The 23,954-nt window shown below is 40.5% G+C and overlaps 1 protein-coding gene across 5 annotated transcripts in view; it reads right to left on the bottom strand.

Moving 5' to 3' along the window:
• The window catches only part of Klf12 (Kruppel like factor 12), a 402,663-nt gene that overhangs the window by 218,383 nt on the left and 160,326 nt on the right, over positions 1-23,954 (bottom strand). For all 5 annotated transcript variants that reach the window (XM_040752477.1, XM_040752575.1, XM_040752624.1 and 2 more), the window contains one exon: positions 16,024-16,113. In XM_040752477.1, the coding sequence (XP_040608411.1) occupies positions 16,024-16,113 (90 nt within the window). The remainder of the gene's footprint in view (positions 1-16,023; positions 16,114-23,954) is intronic.

The raw sequence follows: 23,954 nt of genomic DNA, 5'->3' as shown, positions 1-23,954 counted from the left end.
ATATATCTGAATTATCTGATATATATGTAAATGCATATTTATAGGTATTCAAGGTATGTACATACATATGCACAAGGAACAAATATATTTTTATGTGTAGTTCTGTAATTACACCCAGATAAGCAAATACATATGCATGTGCAGTCTGTATCTATTTGCGCATTTATTTCAATATATATGCACATATATACATATACATATACATACACATATATGTATATCAAGCTTATTGTGGGCAAGCAGCCTTCTGGGTGAAACACAGCTGTACTTTGTTCAAAGAAAGGCCAGTCTCCAGTATTTAAAAAGCAGTTTTGGTATATAGTCAAATCCCTCAACAAAACAGTAAGAACTAAGATGTAGTTGTAATGAATAATGTTTGAAAATCTCCTTTTCCCCATTTCCCAATCCAAAGCATTTGGCAGATTTGTCTGTGCTTGTCCACTCAGTTGTCACACTGTTTAATGATTCGTGTGATCAATTCCCCCATGGTTGTCTCCATACTTGCTCTCAAAGTTAAACAAGCCCCTCCCCAACTTGAAGAATTCTCTATTAATTCCAAAATAAATGCCAGGAAGTAGGCTTCCTTGATAGTTACGTCCAGCTGCTCATTCCATGTCCTCTTTCTCCCCTGGACCACACTAAGCACAACCAAGGCCTACCACAAATGAGTTGAAAGATCTTACAGGCTAAGATCACTGTTTCATTAACATGATTGAGGTATTATTTCCTCACTGGGAAGGAATTTCCAAAGCTTTGGTTTAGACAGACACTTGCATTTTCTAAGCCTGAATTCTTCAGCTAGAAATACAGCTGCAATAAGAGTCAAGTACAGTGGTACACGTTAAAGAACCTCAGCAAACCCTGGTTGTAAACACTCTTCTCTGCTGCCCTGCTACTTTCAAACGCATCCCCTAACACCTCCTCAATTTTGTAGCCCAAGTTTTGAAGCAATTCAAGCACTTTAAAAGTATCTCTGCTGGGACCAAATGACATCCCTGCTGTAACCCACGCTGTACACCTTCTGGATGATCCTAGTTCCTTTCTTTTTCTTTTTCTTTTTCTTTTGGTTATTTCAGCTGTGTTCTATCCCTTGCACTCAGGAGGAAGGATACATACTCCTGAGTTGTTAGAGATCAAAAGAATTATCTCTGTTACTAGAGGTTGTCACTAGGATCTCACCTAAAGGTTCTATAGGACAATGTACCCTCAGAAATAAAAAAATTCTATTTATGTGTTTGGGGTACCAAGAAGTAGAGTGATTTTAATTGCATATAATCAGTCATTCCTGCTCTGTTCTGTTTCTGTATCATGTGTGGGAACTTTCTCAGGAAATAATGGTTATTGATCAGTGCAAAATCTGAGGATTTTCTACTGCTAATAGACTTGATTTCATAGTGTGTCCACTTGGCTGAGTCAAGGCGTGGTCTACTTTCAGCAGAATTGTTTTCTGCTTATACTGTTACTCTGTACAATGATAGCAGTGTGACTGGGGCATGTGTGAAGGATCCTATAGTCTTTCTCATTGCTTTTGTTCTGCTCAATGGAGGAATGAGATCCATCTTTTCTTACAACCATAGAAGAAGCAGGCTCTGATCATTCTTGGCAGAGGGTACAGATATAATGGAATAACTTGTACTCCCTTGTAACCCACAGATCCTGTGTCACAGAAACACAGCATTAGATTTGAAGGTAGGAAAACACAAACACTGGTTGAGAGCTCATACATTTGTTCTGGATACAGTGAAAGAGGTCACATAACCTAAAAGCCCCTTTTAAGCTTCCTTAAAACTTAGAAATTAAACATCTTTTCTTATGAATAATTAGAAAAAATACCCCCAGAAAAAGTATTTTTCTAGGCTCTGATTGGCATGAGGATCAGAGGTCAAATAGTAACCTCCAATCCCCTCCATAGGGTAGCTTTGAGTCAAGCACCCCAGCCCTGTGGAAAGGTTTACAGCGATGACTTCCTTAGCAGACCGGCTCCCTCCAATAGTTGCTCTCCTGCTATAGAAAAGACGGGGGATCTTTGCAGACATAATTTAAATGCCAATTTTCATGCTTCCTCTTCCAAGTTATGGCACTTAGAACATCAATATTTTAAGCAGTTCAAGTATTTTTTAGCTTCTAAATGAGTCATTCACTCTCTTAGCAGAGAAGAGGTAAAATAAAATGTCAATGGAAAAAAAAAGGGCTACTGCTTCAAAGATGAGCACAGAGCTCTGGATCCACTGGCAATCTCCTTGGAAAGTGGAATACAATGCTGGTCAGGACAATGGCAATTCAGTGGCTCTGTAGGAATTCAAAGGCTGCTGGCCCAGTCCTCTCCCTGTCACACTTAATGCACCACTTAGGGTGCAATTTCCTCACAATTCTCCCAGAGATTTCAAGGAGTCATGTGTGACATTCAGGAATTTGCATGCATCTATTAAACGGTTTCAGACACAAGGAAAAAGAAAGACTCCCTAAGGCATCTTGGTACTGCTTTTCTCATTGGCTGCTCAGTGAGATCTGAGGCCTTAAGCCAGGGCACACTTCCCAGGGAGCCACAGCTGTGATGTCAAACCTTTCACTGTTCTTCTACAAGAGAGGGTCTGTGACTTTTCCTAGCTGCCCCTTGGAAGTCACAGGCAGCAGAAGGCAAATGAGCCAGGGCCCGTGTTCCCTCATTCTGCAACGGGATCTGCAAGGGTGCACAGGCATAGGAACCACATGCAAACCAAGTTTCCCCCCGCCGTTGGTCATGTGAACATAGTTAGCACCTCCAAGAGAATAAAAGTATTTTAATCTAAAGTCAAATGTGAGTGACCATGGCCCATGTGTGTGCATAGATTCGGGAGCTCAATACCATGTTCCAGTGTCATAAGACGTATATAATAATTATACACTGAAAAAAAGAAACTTATAAATAAAGGTGGGTTTAAAATACACTAGTGGGGACATCAGGCAGGTAATGAGGAAGGCAGAGAAATCTCTGATATGTCTGGTGACATCCTTGGCTAGCAGTCTGTGCATTTCAAATGTATTTCACATCATAGTAAAATACAAAGGTGGTCAATGAAAGGCTACCAAGGGGTGGGGACAGCCTCAGATAATTTGTCTATAGACCCTTAACATTGTCCCTCTCCACAGTCACTGAATCAGGCTGCCAGCCTCAGATAATAGCTCAAGCCTCTGTCTTTGCTCAGAAACTGTTTACCCTTGTTTTCTTCATCTCTTCATTCCTCCCTCTCTCCCTCCCAGAGTCATTTTATTAGATATTATACCAATGATAATATGCCAGTAATGTTAGTTGTGGGATATCTCTCAAACTGTCATGTCATCCTTGTACCATGCTAATCTTCTGTCATTCAGATAGAAGACATATGCTGCCCAAGAGAGCACAGGCTTCGACATTTCTGTAACACCAGTTACCTTCTACTCCCAGAGACACTCCAATAAATCTAGGATAGAACCTAGGATATCATACAGCCATGTCCTGATGACCATGTTTTGATAAACACTGGACTTCATTTTCCGAGTCTCAAGTGCCCAGACTGACATCTCTTCAAGTGCCAGGACTGACATCTCTTCACACTAGTGTAATCAGGCAGTGCCCTCATCATCAGCCCCTATAGAAACACCAGCATGTGGACAATCCCATGCAAATGACCACTAAACAGTAATCCATCTGGGCACAGTGGAATTTCTGTTTTCTCTTATGAAAGATGATTATGATATTTGATAAAGACTCTAGCCCTAGCCTCTCAATGACTAAATATAAGCCTCCACTGATGATATTCCAGCAACTGTTCAGAAGCATGTACTGTACAGAGAAATGTGCAGATGATTCTCAGGTATAGTATGCTAAACGCTTTCATTATGTTTAGCTAGCGCATACTGTTCATAATTGATTTCACTGTGGAATCCTCATGCACGTATATAACGTATTCCAGTGATATTTTGTCAGTGCCATTGCCCTCTCAGCTACTCGCCCCTCCCACTGATCCTCTTTCTCTCCCATAGAGCCCCTCCTTCTTTGCAGTGTCTGCTGTAATGATGCAACACATTTCATCACATACTTCAGCGTGGAGAGGAGCCTGTGTACAGGAGAATGGATTCTGTAGCGATGGCTAAGCCACTGAAGAGGATGTCTCCTCTCATCAGCTGTTAACTGACCACAGACCCTCTGGGTAACACAATCAACTCTAAACAAGAAAGTGTATCTATAACATTCTGAGACTGAACTATACACATAATTTCCAGGGCAGTCAGGGTTCTCTTCTGTATGTTTGCTTCAATGTTCTTTCAGTACATTTTAATAAATATGTGACAAGGAATCCAAGGCAGTATTCATAACAATAACTTAATGTGCAGAGTGAGCATGACTCCACTCCTTGAACTCATAAGACACATAGCTAACAGTGTGGATTTAGGTATATGTGGTTTCTGTGTTTGAATCAGTCAAACACCTGCAGTTGTATGGAATCAGGCAAACCCTAGGGCACAGCTACATCCCCTGATGCATCTGAGTTAAACAGAGAGTCTGTAGAATCACTCTCCCTGTGTTGGAAGTCAACTGAGAGCATCACAGGGCAGCATCTGACTCTTTGGCTCCATAAGATCCATGGCCCAGAGAAAGCCCCTGGCTTCTTCCCGAACCGTCTACACAGAATTGTAACGAAGTTTTGTGAGACAAATGGGGTAGCATAAGGAGACTAAGGGAATGAAGCATGAAGTCCAAATGTCTAACCACTTAACTATAGCACAGCTTTTATGTGAACAAATATCAATAATTCCAATTTCACCTAAATGAATTCTAAAATAGTTGAACAGGCTTGACAATTGAGAAATAAAGAAGTGCAAATGTAAGAACATGGAAAAGAGAAGGGGGTACCAGTTTACCATCTTTGGGGATGGTCTTCTTAGAGGGGTAGAAAATGACCACTGTCATGACAATCACTCAAAGTCAATAACACTTATGCTTCTACATTATAAATAACAGAGTTGTAGAGACAGAGCAAAATATAAAGGCTGGAGAGATGGCTCGGTGGTTAAGAGAGACAGCTGTTCATCGCAGGCCCAGGTTCCATTCCCACCAGCCACATGGCAGTTCACAACCATCTGTAGCTCCAGTCCTAGTGAATAAACTAGACTTCACAATGACTGTATGTATTTGGTACATTGACATATATGTGCAGGCAAAACGTGCAAACACATGAAATAAAAACCTACAATCATAAGTAATTTAGGAACACAGAAGGATGACTATTCTCTTCTCACAGGGCACCCTGGGTAAGGACAGACCATGTGTCCACACATGAGCATTCGTGTGCATGCTGCTTCCCACCATCAACACTGTTCTTTCAAGTCTACACTGTATCTGTCTACACTTTTGACAGTAAGACTCAACTCCATTTCTACTGAAATCGAGTGCCAGGAGTATTCTATTCCACTAAACAGTGGACTCATCTGCTCATAGACCCATGGAAAATCCTAATGTATGTGCACCAGATTGTGGCTAAGGGTTCTAGGCTTGAGTTGCAGGACCTCAATGGCCATTATGCATCCCTAGGCTTCCAGGGAGTGATTTCATTATCTTCTGAACTTGTTCTATACAGCATCCGGCATCATGCTCCTAATACCCTGCTGTCTTCTCAACAAACTGATACAAATACTAGAGACTAACACACTAAGAAGCAGCCTGAATTCCATGAGGCACATCAAGTCAAAAGGCAGTCCGTTCTACCATTTTTTCCCTTTATACTACAAACTCAGAAATCAGGAGAAATACTTCTGGGCATCAAAGAAACTAGACAAGCTCAAGCATTTTAAGTAAATTAATTAATAGATAACATGATTTCAACAGGCATTTCTCAGCAAATACAATCAAGGGAATGATCTTTCAATCTCTAAAATTAAAAAAAATCATCCTGTGACTCTGTCACTTAGTGTCTTTATAGCATTTGTCAAGCAGTGGTTCAGTACCATGAGAAAGTACCATTTTAAGATAGAACACAGCTTGTTCTGACATAGAGTACTATGTGACCCTGAACTTACATGACCATTGCTAAAGACAGATGTCATCCTAATTACTATGATTACAGCAAGAAGACTAAGGGTGTTCTATGAGATCTTATAACTGATCAAGGAAATAGAAGCAAGCTCATACCGTATCCTTCACTCACCATACTGAGAAGTTATTATGAAGATGGTTCCTGGATAAACTATAGAATCACTTCAAGTTAGACTTGTGACTAACAACACATTCCACTTCTGAGACTTAGTGAATAAATTAAACCAAGCTAAAAGGAGTTCATGAACACAAGGGAGAATTGAACTCAATTAACTACTAAATTACCAGGTAGTGACTACACATAAGACTCACTAAAAGTGCAGGGAGAAGGAGATCAATGGCATCGCTGTGTGGGAGGTAGTTGTGTTAGAACCTGCCATCTGAAAGACTGCAATGAAAGAACAGAGGATAGACAGGACGTTGCAGGCTGCAAGAATGGACAACGCGTGTTATAATTATATATATAAACCTCTACATTTTTATTTCCCCACTTGGCATCCTTTTTTGTCCTTTTTGTTTCATTACGGTTGTGCAGGGCACACCCAACCCTCTGTGTCTTCCAGCCTCCACCTGCCTGTGATGGAATCACAGACAGGCATGGCCACACTCACCCTTCCAGTGCCTGCTTCCAGCACTTTCCCTTACTTGCTGCAGCAACTGGGTAGTGTGCTCGCTGTGATTTCCTATGCTTGGGTTTCTCTTAACTTTTTGAGATGGATGAGTTTATAGTTTCCACTGTATTTGAACAGTGTTTTTGTTGTTGATTTTTCTTTGAAAACTCCATGAAAAGTCCAGCTACATCTATGTTAAAGAACTTCATGCTGTTCATTAACCGAGGCTGTATTTTATTTTCAATATTTAGACCTCTCTGTGCTTCATTTTAGATAGTTTTTTTCTATGTGTATATAGTCTATACTCTTTTATGCTACAGTATGCTACATTTAAAACTTCAGATTTTTTTCATTTTGAGCCATTTAAATTATTTTTTGTTAACCTTTTATTCATCTTAAGATATTCTTATTTTCCTTAAAATCTTTGAACATATTTGTGAGGTTCTGGACTGTGAAGGTCACTACTGCAAATTTTGGGTGAGTCTTGATCCATACTTGCATTTGGGGTGTCTATCTGGGTTTCGTTCTTCTTTGTATGTGTGCCGATTTTGACTGGATGTTACACATTGTCCCTTCACTTTATTTAGTGCTACAGTTTAGTGACTTCCTGTGGAGTTGTTTTTGTTCTGGAACAGGCCTGAAGAACATACAGACTAGTAAGATCCTTCCATGGCCGATTCCAGACTGATCATGACAGACACACACCTGGTGGTTCTAGGACTAGGCAGCCCCCAACCCAGCATTAAGCTGGGTGTCTCTGGGATCTCCGTTTTGGTCTGTATAGACATGTATGCTCCAAGCATCGCGGGGCTCTGGCCTTCTAGATGGTGAATGTGTGCCTTTCTTCCTCAGCAGAAAGCTAGTAATCCAGTCAAAAGCTTTAAGGACCACCATGAAGACACTGTAACAACTCCACCTCCTCTTCTAGTCTTCCCTTCAAGGCAGCTGTCCTGACCTCTCCGAGTTCCATTCTGTGCTTAGCATGGCTACAATGCATGCCCTGCTGAGTAATATACCCCTGCTTTCCAGTCCTAATGTTACCTTTAGTCCCAGGGATGTGACAGCACAGCTCCTCTGGTTTTGCTCTTCTCTGGAGAGTCACTGCCTCCTGCACCATAGGTGAAAAATAGGATTCCTGTGTTTGGTTATCTAGGTGTTTGTATTGGGAAGTCAATTCCCACAGCAGCTAATCATTCCTCGTCAGAAGTATAATTTCTCCAACTGTAACAGCGGGCAAATGTCAGCCCAAGAAAGCATATCTAGACAGAGAGAAATACATACTTCACAGTATAAGTATATCTACAGCTTCTGGCAGGACAAGCAAGCTGGACCCTGACCTTGCTCACGCTCCAAATTCCGGGAAGGTTAATTTGCCTCTACATGAAATCCTGAAATTCCTCAAAGCGTGTGATTTCTTTAAGAAATACTCCTTTTTAGGATGCATTGACCCTATAAAAATGTAACTATCTCTCGGATCACACTTTCTGTTCCCCTCATTTAATGAGTCTGCAGTGACAACTGGTCATCTGTGGGAACCTTGAGCCACTATAGCGTAATGGGAAGGTGGCTGCTAGGGCCTGGGTGTGACAGAAGAATAAAGTTGAAGGATAAAGACCCTAGCAAAAGGGAAGGAGAAAGGACAGAATTACCGACTTCATCCTGTGCCCAGGGCAGGACCCGTGGGAGAGGATTTGTGCTTCAGTTATATTTCCCTTGGGTACTATCTGTAATTACTATCACAGCTCATTGATTTTTCAATTCTTTCTATTAATACATTTATTGGCCATTCTGACATTATTAAATTCAGACCAACTCTGCATCTTTAGTAGAGGATACCTCTTCCCTAAAAACATGAATTCTGTAGGCATAGATTTTTTCTCCTCCACTTCTCACACTAACAAGATCACAGCTTCCATGTGTGACCCGCTTTAAAGTCATGCTACCAACACGCCACTATTTCACTCCAGATCAAAGGATCTCCTCTGCGGGTCATCAGAGGATACAAAATGATAAGTCAATTCATATCTCTAAGATAATTCTACCAATTTACCAGCAACGTCAGCCCCTGTTCCACAGTGGGAGGGAAAATAATGAGGGCCCCTTAAAGGGTAACACAAGTGGCATTTTTAATAAATGTCTCCTCCTCACGTTTGACGAAGCCATTAAAGTAGCCATATCTAACTAAGCCTCCACACACAGATTAAAAATTAAATGTAAAATTAAACAAAGGCATTATCCAAAGGGAAAAGTGGGCCTTCTTGTTGGTTTTTTTGCTCCCAACCCCTGCTGAATTGCGATGTAATTTCCTACTTTAAGTAAGCACTGCATAGCTGGTCTCCAGGTTCAGCTACAGCACTTACATCTGTCTATATTTCTTTACGCAGTAAAAGGATTGAGAGCTCGTTCATAACAGCACCAGCCGCAGCATCCTCTCCCTCGTGCAGTGTGGCAAACAGGCTCTTGCCTACAACCGAGTCTGAATGAATCACTGTTTATCGAGCCCTGCTTATTCATGATCTCCTGGGCTGAGATGATGAGGAGTAATGAGGATCATAAAGCAAGAGGTCTCCTCTATTACAGCTACTGCACAATGCTCACCAGGTCTTTGTATACAGAAATACACACAGCCCCGAGCCATGAGTGTCCGGCAGAACAGTCTGCAGAAGTTCCCACAAGCCGTCTCAAAGGAAATCATCATGACTCCACTGTCCTTCCCCCACCCCATGTCTAGAATACTCATGCTCAAAGAGACCTCTGCTCTGAGCAACACTGAGCATGCAGGCCTGTCACCCATGCCACTCTGCAGGCTGAAAGTTCAAGACTTCCCTGAGCTACTCAGTGAGTTCAAGGCCAGTTTGGGGCACTTAGTGTGACCTTGTCTCAAAAAAGAAAAGTAAAAAGAGAATTGAGGATCTATCCACCTGGGAAGACCATTGCTTAGTTTGAGCAATGTATTAAGGTCCAGGGCAGGAGGGAGGCTTGCAATCTGAGATTTACCTTAAATTTATTTGTCGAATTACAGAGTAACTTGGATGTTGAAGTCTCTACTAAATATCAAACAAAACCCCGGGAAAACTGCAGAAACTGCACTGGAAGCATACTTCTCTTTCCTTCATGGGGGAGGGTGTTTATTCAATGCCCACCAGAGGCAGGCAGGCAGGGGACTGAGAGGCTGGTGTTGGACCACTTCCCAACTGAGGACAATGGGGCTGAGGGAAACTGAGCATGACTGACAGGTCCGTCATCTGGTGGCGTCAGCACCTGAAGGCACACAGGACTCAATGTAATGTCTCCACGTTTGCCTTGCACACACAAGCGGCTTCATTTGGAGTATGGTGTTTAAATCGCCTATCATAAATGTTTGCCCTCACCCCTTGACCTTCGCAGATCACAGGATATCACAGTAAGCTTGGGAAACAGGATCTTTCCTGCAGCACCCCGACAGGTGAGGACAGAGAAGTCCAGAGATGAGAAGGCACCACTTCAAGTCACTCAAGCTGGAATAAAGTGGCATTTCATGTCTTTGAGGCAGTCGCGTTCACTACGTTCAGCCTCCTCTCTAGTGTGATAGTTCTAGACCTCTCCTCCTGCTGTCCTGCTTTGCTTGAAAACATGTTAGAACATCCAAAGGCTGCCAGCACTTGGGAAGCTCTTCTAACAGCAGGGTGTATGCACCAGAGGTCATGGACAAAGTCATTCCTTCATTCCTTGCTGTGCCCCTGAAGTATATCAGAAGAGTGCATCCCCTTGCTACAGAGAGCTCAGCAGCATGTCCTGTCTTAGGACACGCTTGAAGGAAACAGAAGTCACAGGACAAGGCACTGATCTCTAACATCACTAAACATATGAACCTTGGAACTCTGAGCAGAGGGAGCTAGATAGTGCCTATATGTGGCTATTTCTATTCAGTTCCCATGGCTACAAGTCTCTGCTACCTGTGAGAATATGAGTGTCCGATATTTGTAATTCCATGTTTATGTTCATAGTTATCACATGACATGGACAAAGCAGGCTAGCAAACAACTGATTGGAGATATACACATAATATGCTGGTTAGAATAGAAAGGCACTGGACAAATCACATATTAACTGAGGACATGTCATGTACTGGGCAAAAGAGATACAAACAAGAAGTGGAAGAAATAGCCCCTGCACTCTACGAACTTGCATTCTGACCAAAAACACAATCAAAATCTACACATATAATTCCTTAAGTGAATGTCAGGCAGAACTTCCCAGGGGAGAGATTTAATCCTGGTCAAATTTGTTATTTATTTGATATTCTACAATCTTGAAAAGGCCAAAAGGAGAGGGAAAGCATTTCAACGTTAAATACCAGTGAAACTACTTGTGTGTAGAAGTTAAACTCAAAGACATTGAAGTGAGTCAGACGGTGATCTCAGGTGTTTATTCAGCCAGGTACCTGTCAATCACGGTGAGTCTCCCTCAGCCCAGTCATCCACTACATCTTCCTTTAGGCCCTTGAAATGTGTTCAAGAGAGGGACGGGAGTCAGGCAGAGACCAGTCAAAAGCAGAACACCTGAGGGACTATTTACAACACACGAGACAAAGAAGACAGCTAGCCTTGGTACATGAAACAGAACTTGTATTTTGTCTCTAATATGTTGCCTAGAAACAAGACAAAACAAAACCCACTTTCTTCCTAAAAAGACATAAGGCTGATGTGTGTGTACTAAAGGCAATGTCTTGAGACATGGCTGTTACGGATTTGATGAAGGCACCAACAGTGGGCCTCCTTATTGTTCTTGGTAACTAACAAACACTGACATTTATTTGTAAGACCCCATAACAGCATGTGGGAGTACTCATTGAAATTTCTCTACCATGTTTACATTTTATGATAAATTAAACTTCGATCCGCTTTTAAATGAAAAAAGTTAGAAATCTTCAAAATTCTAACTCTTCTTCTAAAAAAAGTCTGAGATTGAGAAATCATTCAGTATACATACAACCCATCCTATGATTTCTGGATTTTTCTCCATGTAGCCATGGTTGTTCTGGAACTTGCTCTGTAGATGAAGCTGGCCTCAAACTCAGAGAGATTTGCTTGCCTCCTGAGTGCTAGGATAAAAGGCAAGAGTCACCACCACCCATTTGATTTTATCTATTTTAAGGAGATTTAAAGTACTACAAACTATTGTATCTCTGGAGAGTTGCAGTCACAACCATGTCACTAAATACTATGGACCATTTCTCTTGAGACTTCCCCTTAGAAGAAGAAAAGAGGATTACACCAGCCATATAGCTAAGAAATATAAACAAATCTGAAGAAAAATGAAGTTTCTAACTTCCTTCACCACGTGCAATCAAAACTAGTGTTACAGGAGCAAAATCATCACCATTCACAAAGAAGAAAATGATTTTAATGAACAGGAGTTAAGTAATAATTAGGAACCCACAAGTTTTCCTGTTCATATTTGGGGACAAACAGAACTTTCCATAAGTCATATGATGTGCAAATCCTACTCACTGTAAAACTCTGTGTATACTGGCCTTAATTTCTCAAAAACCCTGAGTCTTTCATGCAGAGCTTACCTTGAAAGTGAAAAATGACAGAAATATCAAAAGAATTCCCAGATATTATTAGAGATTATCAAGCTGGTGACAATGACCCCTGGTTTTGACCCCTGGTCCACACCATAGCTTGTGAGTTTCTGTAGTTTTTGCCATTTTCTAGCATGTATGGTTTCAATAGATTTATTGTTGTTCTTGTTGAAGGAAGTACTATGAGATAAAAGGACTGCTGGGAAATACAGACTACCTTTTTCCTTCCCCACCCCCACCAGTGAGAAAAGGCTCTCTCACCTGTATGGAAAGATTACACAGATATTCACTTCACCAAACTCATGACAAGAGTAAAGATTTTATGACATGAATTGAGACAATTGGATGCTAAAAGAACAGTGCAAACTCTTCCTTCTGCTAGGTTATTAAGGTAGAGTTAACTGCATGTTAGGAAGGACCAGGGAGGGTAAACTAATGAGTCTATTGGGAAATGACAGATGAACACATGGCTTTCCTACAGACATAGAAAGCTTGTCTAAGAACAGCTAGCTAATACTGGTGACTGTGTATTCTTTTTCTTTTGCGATGCTCTACTCTCTCAGCGCATCGAACAGTTCTTATTCCAGCAGAGAGCTTGGGGATTGTAAGTGATGGGCATTCTCTAGACATTTCATTTTGGATTACAAAAATCAATGCCAGATATAAACAAGAAGTGACATCCTCTGCTGCAATAGAGATCTTTTTCAAACACAGGCTTGCACTGAGAAGGAGAAACGAGGCTGAAATGCTGCACATGGCCAGGTAATGCAAAGGAATGTGGAAGCAACGGAAAAGAACTTATGAGAAAGCATCTTCAACAAATGGTGCTGGCATAACTTGATGCTGGCATGTAGAAGAATGCGGATAGATCCATATCTATGGTCATGCACAAAACTTGAGTTCAAATGGATCAAATACCTCAGTATAAATCCATCCACACTGAACCTCATAGAAGAGAAAGTGGTAGGTACATTTGAATGAATTGGTACAGGAGACAGCTTCATGAACATAAGACCAGTAGCACAGACACTGAGATCAACAATTAATAAGTGGGACCTCCTAAAACTGAGAAGCTCCTGTAAGGCAAAGGACAGAGTCAACAAGGCAAACAGTCACCCCACAGAAAGGGAAAAGATATTCACCAACCCTACATCCGACAGAGGGTTGATCTCCAAAATTTGCAAAGAATTCAAGAAGCTAGTCTTCTGAAAACCAAATAATCCAATTAAAAATGGGATACAGAACTAAATAGAGAATTCTCAATAGAGGAGGATAAAATGGCTGGGAGACACTTAAGAAAGTGCTCAAGATCCTTAGCCATCAGGGAAATGCAAATCAAAACAACTTTGAGACACCATCTTACTCCTGTCAGAATGACTAAAATCAAAAATACCAATGACAGTTCATGCTGGAGAGGATGTGGAGAAAGGGGAACACTCCTCCATTGCTGTTGGGAATGCCAACTTGTACAACCATTTTGGAAATCAGTATGGAGATTCCTCAGGAAAATGGGATTCAGTCTACCACAAGTTCCAGAAATTCCACTCTTAGTCATATACCCAAAAGATGTACATTCATACAACAATGACATCTGGTAAACTAGGTTCATAGCAGCATTATTTTTAATAGCCAGAACCTGGAAGCAACATAGATGCCCCTCAACTGAAGAATGGATAGAGAAAATGTGGTGCATTTACATAATGGAGTACTATTCAGCAGAAAACAACAACAAAAACAACAATGGAATCTTGAAATTCACAGGCAAATGCATTAACTAGAAGAAATCATCCTGAGTGAGGTAAGCCAGTCACAAAGATAAATATGGTATGCACTCACTCATATATGGATTTTAGACATAGAACAAAGGATTACCAGCCTACAGTCCACACCACCAGAGAAGCTAGGAAACAAGAAGGAACCTAAGAGAAACATACATGGTTTCCCAGAGAAGGGGAAATGGACAATATCTCCTGATCAAATTGGGAGCATGGAGGCAGGGGACAGGTAGCTAGGAGAATGGGAGTGGAGGACATGAGGGAGCAGGAAGGTTAAGTCGGGGGAAGAATAGAGGAGAGCAAGATAAGAGATACCATAATAGAGGGATCCCTTATAGGTTTAGAGAGAAATCTGGCACTAGGGAAATGTCCGGAGATCTGCAAGGATGACCCCAACTAACAATCCAAGCAATAGTGGAGAGATTACTTTAAATGCCCTTCTCTGATAATGAGATTGATGATTACCCTATATGTCATCCTAGAGCCTTCATCCAGCAGCTGATGGAAGTAGAAGCAGACACCACAGCTGAACACTGAGCTGAACTCCTAGAACCCAGTTGCAGAGAGGGAAGAGTGATGAGCAAAGGGGTCAGACCAGGCTGGTGAAACCCACAGAAACAGCTGACCTGAACAAGGGGGAGCTCATGAACCCCAGACTGATAGCTTGGAAACCATGATAGGACTGATCCAGACCTCCTGAATGTGGGTGTCAATGAGGATACCTCAGCAATCAACGGGGCTTCTGGAAATAGACCAATATTTATCCCTAGCATAGGAATGGACTTTGGAAGCTCAATCCACATAGAAGGATACTCTCTCAGCCTAGACACACGGGGGGGGGGGAAGCTGGAGGATGCTAGGCCCTACTCCAAAGGATATGATAGACTTTTTGAAGATCTCCCATGAAAGGCCTCACCAGCCCTGGAAAGCAGAAAGAGGATGGGATAGGGAGTAGTTGGGGGGGGGCAGGGGAGGAGGGAAGGGAAAGGGAACTGGAATTGACATGTAAAACAATCTTGTTTTCTAACTTAAGTAAAAAAACAGAGAAAAACCTCACAGTTTATTATAGGTCCATAGTCTCAGCAGCCATTACTGAGATGATGAAACATTAAGACATTAAGCCCAAGGGACATCCCAGATGGACTTAACCACACTCATTTCCATCCTATATTTTTGAGATCCTGTTTACATTTAAAATTTCTTTGGATTCTTCAACTACAAAATTACTAGTATTTACAGTTAATTTCTTTCATTAGGACAAACAATAAGCAGAAAGTACAGATTTATTATGTCCTTTAGTTAGCATTTTGTTCTGCCTACATAGTGGCAATGTGATAAGGTATTTAGCCAGTGTGCACACAGGGAAACAGTGAGTTCTTCTTTAAATACCATGGTCAGACATCACTGCAATGAATTATACTGGATTTATGTCTTTGATTAGCAAAGCTTTAAATGCTAGCAATAATAAAACAGCATATGTGCCCTCATATGAAATGTGTGTTCCTAGACATGGTTTCCTGCATCCATAAATTTGTTCATGAGTTTAGCTATGTATTGCTAAATTGTGTTCCTTTTGCTTTTGGGTATTTTCACAGTAACCATCTCCTAGAACTGGTAACACTTTAGATATCAGCAGGAGAGCTAGATACAAATATTAAAAAAAATGAAAACTATTTAACAATAATATTCCCATGCCTGTTCTCTGTCATTTCTGAATTTAGAACTTCACATCGACGAGTTATATTCCCATCTTATTTTAAATATTTTCTCTTCACTTTGGTGTCAGTAGCTTTCCAGGCAGCAATTTTAACTCAGCCACGGGGGTCTCCTAAGGTCATCAAGAAGTCCTAGCTTCGGAACATTGTCTACTCCAAAGTGGACGCTGATATCTAAGGTTGCAAGTGGGTGAGAAGCAAGCTCAGGTGATTCTGTAGGCAGGGGACAAAAGAGATAATGCTTCTCTGGAAGTGAATAGACCAGACATGAGGAGGAGGGGCATCCGTGGACATCTCTGCTTACCCCTTGTTCAGATTCCAAAAGCTCTGTTTTGACTCTGACGGCCGGCATCCCATCGAGCATTAGCATTCTGTTCTCAAGAGTGTTGAGATTCTGTGAACAGAAGAGAGAGCAGCATTCAGTTGGGAAGCACCAGAAGAGGACATCCCCCCTCAGGTAGCCGTCCCTCACTGCCATCCCTTCAGTACTGCCCACCTAATTCTGTAAGAACGAAGCATAATTAAATGAGAATATCAGCATAACCAATTATCCCCTATCTGAACTTTCATTTGAAATAATGACTAGGAAGTTGACTGAATCAATGTGGCTCTCTGACCTCCGGGTTGGAGGTCAGGCTGTAATAAACTGCAGTGCAGAAACATTACATTAATTTATATGGGGCTGGAAAATTTATCACACCTTCTCAATAGTGGGAGGAAGCAAAAGACAAAGTTTTCTTTCAGCCTTACTTCTACAGGCTGTATTGTGTACAGACATGCATATATTAAAAATTCAGCTGAAAATACTCTTTGTCCTCTTGAAGCCTGAATAATCTAAAGACAAAGTAATATGATCCTAGATTCTCTTAGCCCCTAAGGAACTATTTTAAAACAACCTAAACAAGTTTTAATTTAAAAGTGAATAGCTGAAAGTCATCAATAAGAGATACTTTGTTACCATTCTCTTCACTACTTCTGAAAGGGAAGCCGCATTGAAACTGTGGCTCAGCAGATTTTGAGTGTTGGTGAGAAGCTGAAATTAAGTTCATATTTCACTAGTTCTCTCTGCTTTAGGCAGTTTCGAGTCAGCCAGCTACAAAGGCACTCAGAAAGTCACACATAAGGCACCCAAATTAGACTCATCACAAAACATGTTTCAAATGAGACAACCTCAAATTGATGTGCTGGCATGTTTGAACCTAAGGTTTCAGAGTTGTCACTCTGCTCAATGGCCTTACAGAGGTGACACGACACCAAAGAGCTCTTACAAAGAAGGTATACATATATGTGTATGTGTGTGTGTGTGTGTGTGATAAAAGCATTTTACATATACATGTATAGATGTATATTAAACAAATATAAATGTACATTCTCACATGTGTGTATAACTTGTTTCTTATGGGTGAATTTTATTAGATAATGAGAAATGCAACTAACACAAAATGTGTTTGTTCAAGATTATTCCAAATTTCTGTGTGCATATATATATATATATATATATATAATATATATATATATATATATATATATATATATATAGGAGTTCCTAAATATTTGCTTATAGGGTGACAAAGGTTTAGTATTATTTCCAGAATTTGACATTTTTACTTGTCAGGCAGCTGATTTTCATGAAAGCAATTCAATAAAAACTCCATCCCAACAAATCACAGTTGGCTATTTTGTTACCGAATTCTACAGACAGGGTGCCTTACAGGGATGCACTCCCAACTTCTCAGTTCCTGACTCTATGAGATCATCCAAGAAGTGCAACCTAGAGGTTCTCTCATCACAAATATTTTCCCTGAGAAATCAACAAGAAGGGAAAGGAAAAATACACTAATTCCCTTTAGTCCTAAGAAGTATTGAGAAAGTTCACATCCCCTAGACTATTACAATTTCCTGTCATATTTTCCCCTTAGAAATGTACAACATTGTGGGGTTATTTCTCATCCTAATAGACCCTGACAAAAGCAACTACAATTTTGCCAAGCATTGCTGGTGAACTCAGTTAACTTCTTCCAAACTTAAAATCTTTTCTTCATTCCTGAGGTTGTTTACACATGAGGCATCGTTCATAGACTCGTCACTTGTTGCCCCTTTTGTAGTGTTAAGCTACTCTAGGGGATGCCTTGCTGCATGAAGCCCACAGCTCTCTCTCCACTCCACCAGCTTCTCCCGGGTGCTCTGGGACTCTCCCTTCACAAAGCCTCCCAAGGCTGCCTGGTTGGTAGACAGTGAAGGATGAGCTGACACAGCTTCCTACCCTGGAGCAGGTTTTGCCCCGATAGGAAGGCTAGAGGAAACCTTATAAGGGAAGCCTGGGCCAAGCTGGAGAGAGGACAGGAGCTGTGCGACAGGAAGGTTTAATGAACTGTTAGAATCTGATTACAGGCTAATGTCCCTTTTAGTGCTCTGGACCAATTTACAGCTGGTGTACTCTAACCCCTGCCCCCACTAGCTGGGATAAAATGCACGCTAGCCACAGTTTTGAAGTTAAAAGCTGGTAAATCATGAAAACACGACTGGGTCCATGGCCCATTTAGCACACTGAAATCAATTTACTTTCACATTTTTTTTTAAATTTTCATTGTTGGTCTTGAAATTCTACAGTCAAGTCAAAGTGTACATTTTAGCCTACTATAAGTGAAAACGACCCCACGGTTATTATTTAGTTGTTGTTTAATGAAGTTGTTTTCCTTGGGAATATCTCACTTTGCTTTTCCAGGAACATGCCCAGCCACAACCATAAGAGACACCATAAACAGCAGTGCGCACCACTGGGAACATGGCCAAGTTCTTTCAGTCAGTAATTGATAACCAGTGTAGACACATTGCAGCACACACATATTCATCTCTGCACCCAGGATTCAAACCCCACTTAACAGACTTAGAAGCACTGTGAGACCCGTCTTGTTCAACCATCAGGAAAGGAACGGGGGGGGAGATGACGTATACAATAGTCAGACAGCATTGACAATACTGCCCTTCAAAATATTGGTATATTCATTTAGTAAACAAGATTAGGAGCATAAAATGTCAGTTGACCATAGATTTTAAATACACAATGGGTTCTGATAATCTGAAGTTGCTGTCAAACATGTCTTGGTATGACTTTATTTAAAACATTTCTGCTATGGCATCAATAGCTCTACTGATTCCCAGGAGGTAAGCAAAATGATACCACCACCAATCTGGGGGTCCTGGTGCTATTTGTGTACTTACATTGTAATCAACCTTTGGATATTATAGGTTCTCAGAATTATAATTTATATTATTCATATATAAATATATACTGTGTACTACTTGTTTCTCATAAGTAGATATTATTAATTAATCTAAAAGTCTCACAAAATTTGTTAGTTGGCTATTATACAAATCCAAGTGAACTTGATGAGAATGTGACATTAGATATTTCCACATGCCAAGGAAGACTGGTGACATAGTACTCCAACACACGATCATTTTCTTGGTCAGAAGTCATATGAGTAGTGCAGAGGTGACTGGTCTAAACACCTCAAAATATTCAGCATTGATGAACAGCAACAAGGACTGATCTTCAGTGACAGTGTTTCAGACATCCCTGTAATGGAGGTGATTCTGGTCAGCTCCTACAACCAATGCAGCTTTTTTCCTCTCCTCCTGGCTATGAGTCAACTGGAATAACAAAGGCCTGGCCAATCAGTTCTGAGCTGTTTAATTTCTATATTAGATTACAATTCCTAAGCAGAAAGTTGGTAATGATAGCTGTTTTTTCTCTGATGACACGGGAAATAATTTTTTAAATATGCGTATCTTCTTCAAGATATGAATGGCTGTGGGTGAAGAGACCTCAGTCCTGTACCTATGCAATATTGAAAAGTGATGTCAGGGCCGGATGAGTGGTTCAGGATTCACTGCACCAGGATGTAGGCCTAACTTTATAGCAAACTCTTATGGGCTTCCAAGGTACACATGGTCGATGGCTCACAGTACCATCAAGTGGGTACCTTAGCCAACAGTGAAAGTGATAGAATCAGATTACAAGGAGCTTGAGCTTCTGCATTAAAGAACACTTCTACCACACTATCAAAAAATATATATTCGCTTTCTTAAATCCTACCACAGATGGACTTAATTCAACTAATAGGTCGACAACAATTCTGAAACCTGGGCTGGAGAGATGGCTCAGCCATTAAAGACTAGGCTCACAACCAAAAACAATTCCAAAATCTTTGCTGAAACTCAAGAGAGTCCATGAGGCCCTCCTCTGTTTCTGGGTAAAGGTCTCATTCACCTATTGGATTACGATACTCTTGTGCATAGGCAACACTTTCAATCAGCTATTACAATGTAACATATCACATAGCTAAATGAGACAAGCATTTTTTCCTCATTATGATAACAACTTCTATTTCACCTTTCCTGTTGACCACATACTGTGCTAAGAACTGTGCTTAAGGATGCACCTTTAATGCTCACACTGACACAGGAGAATGCTACCACTATCTAAGGCTGCCGTATCAGAGAGGGAAGGAATAAAAATTCCTGAGGTCCCACAGTTAGTCATTGGCACAGTATTATAAACCCGGTGCCTAACCCAACTTTGTTCTTCTCAATGATACTCTATTTAGCTATCCGTTTCTGTGCTTTGCTGCCTTATCTCCATGATCAATACATGCAACCTACTCACAAATGCAAAAAAAAATGAGTATTGAGGGTTCAATGAAAGGGGTTTTTAAGTCTCAGTCCCCATTCCTCCCAAGGCTCAGCTGGCTTAGTCATGGAACTAATGTAAAACATTGGTGACTGGCAACATCAGTATGTTAGGGAATAATATTATTAAGTCGAATCAGCTTCTTGTTTCAAAGCTGGTTCACACTTCCTCCTGTGAAATTGTTCGAACATATTTTTAGCTCACTGAAATTATGTCTGGATCTGTAAATGCCTCAGACTTCATTTTGCCACTTGGTCCCATCTTGGTTTCAACATCCGGGAACTCTGTGTAATCCCATCTGCCACGTTATTTAAAAACCTTCTTGGTGGCTTGCTCTCTATTATCACAATATGAGGGTAATATCGTATTTTGTGTCTTGTAGGCAGGACATATAATCATTGGAATTACATTTCACTTATAATTGCTGAGATTAAGAGTAAGTGTGCATTTGACAATGCTCCCACGAACTCACTGGTAACTCAGTTTTGTAGAGGACACAGTAATACCCAACATACCCGAAGAGACACAGAACAAACATTTTAAACTGATGCTTTACCCTTTTAATGTCTAGCTCAGCTTTCCATATTTCATTCCTTTGCAGTATTGAGAAGGGTGTTCAGAGTAATGAATATAAAGAAGCAAACACACTTGTGTGGGTTTTTGGTTTTTTTTTTTTGGTACTGTTTGAGATAGAGTATTGTTATGCAGCTAAGGCTGGACTAGAAGTTGCAATCCTTATGCTTCAGCCCCCCAACCCAAGTTTTGGAATTGCAAGTGTATGGCAGCATGCCTGGCTTGTGAATAAATTTTATTTACAAAACTATATTTCACTTACAGAAGTATGAGCTCTCTATAGGAATCCTTAACTTGCAATCTAATGGTGATTTCCGAGACCTAAGAATACATTCCTCTGAAAAAAGCCTGACTTCTCACTCAAAACCAAAATGTTTCCACAAAATCACATACTGAAGCTCGAGGGATGGTTTCTCTTCTAAGGACTAACTGAACTATATGTGTGCTGTACAACTACTGTGAGGACCAGTCTGCAGCCTACACATGTGAAGAGCTAAGCGTCACAATATACAGTTTACACAACTATTTAGAAGTGTTTCCTATAAGTAACAGTTGCTAAACCAGCTGTGAAAAACAGAAATTCTTATTTGAGTTGCAAATAGATGCTTTTTAAAAAAGCAACCAATTCAACTTGAACTAGAGTCTTAAATTTAATTGTCAAGGGCCTCAGTAATGTCACAGACCACATAACACGTGCAGACCACATGCACAGCACAATGTAGGTCTTTAATGAGACTGTAGCCTTCTTTGTTTGGACACATATGCACACTATGATGTTCACACATGACAAAACCATATCACAACACACATCTCAGGGAGAAAACCTATCAGTAGGATACACATGGCTGTCCCTGCAACAAGTGCATGCCTTCTTCTCTTTGTTTCCTTATGCACGTGGTGGTTAATCTGTAAATGCCTCAGACTTCATTAGCCACTTGGTCCCAAGATTGGACAAGAACAGCCACTAATGCTGGGTAAACTACTGGGTCATAGAGAAGCCTTGGAAAGTCTTGATTTAATATAAGATTTTACCATGATTTCTAGAGCATTCTTCTGTGGAAGAGCAGGAAAAAAGAAACAGGGAGTCCTTGCTAAATGACATACTTTGATAAAGAGCTGATGGATGTGGACTGATAGTTTGTTTTGGCATATTTTCTCACTTTATTTTTTGTTTATACAAATTGTATTCATTGTGTAATTAAAAGAAATGTGTGATAGTTTGATATTTGATGTATAAAAAGAGTCAAGCAGTAGTTTTTTTTTTAAGGAAACAAATGATGAGAATAGAAATCCAATTTTCCATCTAGGTTGACACTGAGCATGTGTAGGAGAGTCAGGTCCATTCCTCATCCAGGAGAGTGAGCAATGCCACAAACACTCCCTGGCAGATATACAAGTTACTATTAAAATTTAAGGCAGACAAACCTAAAACCCCTGTAGGCAAAAATCCAGGAGCTCATGGTCTGCATTAGACTTACAACCATTGCACTGAATCTGCTAGCCTGCTTTCAGTAGACTCTCAATGGATGTTTTCAATTATCATGGTGATGCAGAGATAGGTTCAATGATGTTTAATCAGGTTATGATATAAGATGTTCTAGAAGATTCTGTAAATACTTATACTATTTACCATTCTGCCAGACAAGAAAGCAAGGACCCAACACGTGTCTCTCTACTGCAGACAACTACATATTAAACATTGCATTATCTTGAAAAACCTTTGCCATTTTTCTATGGGAAAATATACAGACATATATGTGTGTGTGTCAGATATTTTAATGAAACTTTCTGATATTGATTACAATTAGAGTCTCAGCTTTTGTATAGATCATTCACTACACCTGGGCCTTTGATGCTAAACCATAGTCTCAGATTATATGTTGAAAACTCTCTATGAGAAAATTTCTAGAGAGTTACTGAGAGAAAAAACTAGGTCCTCACCAACAATCACGTTTGGAAGAACTAAAAATATCCCACGGGACATACAGTTTCCTGTCCAGCATGTGCACGAAGCTTAGAGGTCTCCACAGTTCCTAACAAAAAATAAGGAGGTAATAAGACTGAAGAGTCAACTCCTCTTCTTTAATTCATCAGAACATCAAGGTCACAAGGTAAAGCCCACCTCCAATTATTGCGATGGGAGGGACACGGAGCAGAGACATCTTTGGGAACCATGGTCCTCTCCCTCTCCTACCAAGGCAGGCGAATCAGAATGTCAGTGATCAATTTATAGACATCACACAGTTCAAAGAAAAATAGAGACCAGAGCATAGGGGATTCTCCACGTTTGTACATTGAGATTGGCACATTTTATAAGGTAGCTGTCCAGGATTAATAAAAGGAATTTTTGTCAAGTATATTTAAGGACAAAATGCCTAATTAGATACCTTACTCAAGATGACCCATATAGCAAGTGAGCATGTGAAAAAATTGCTTACCATCTCACATTGCTGGAGAAATAAAAATTAAAGTAATAAGATTCACTTAGCATACTGGTGAAAATCTAAGTCCATCATGCTGACAACCATCACATCATGCGAACAAGTACCAAAGGTATTTTGATTCATTACAAGTGAGAATGAACATACTTTGGGAGATAGCTTGGCTGCTTCACACAAAACTAAATAATATTTAGTTTTACTATAAAACTAATGTCTTTTAAGATATGAAGCCATGGAAGGAGATAAGGACTTTCCACCACTGTCGTTGAGTGAAAGGGGTCACTCTGAAAGGCTTGCATACTGAGTGATGATGACTCTATTAACTTGTTGCAAAAAAACTAAGCCATGGAGATAGTAAGACCATCATTGGTCACTGGGGGTTACTAAATCATGGAGATGGTCAGATCATCACTGGTCACTGGGGGTTAACAGGAAAGGAGTGGATGGCAAGCAGGACACAAGGGAACTGAGGGCAGCTTTGTGTCAAAACTCATAAATCCCCTGAAATATACATGAAGAATGACACCT

This window comes from Mesocricetus auratus, unplaced genomic scaffold, assembly GCF_017639785.1.
Source record: "Mesocricetus auratus isolate SY011 unplaced genomic scaffold, BCM_Maur_2.0 Super-Scaffold_2245, whole genome shotgun sequence".
In the NCBI taxonomy this organism is placed as follows: domain Eukaryota; kingdom Metazoa; phylum Chordata; class Mammalia; order Rodentia; family Cricetidae; genus Mesocricetus; species Mesocricetus auratus.
The sequence above is the reverse complement of the archived record's forward strand: the minus strand, read 5'-3'. Positions and strand labels throughout refer to the sequence as shown.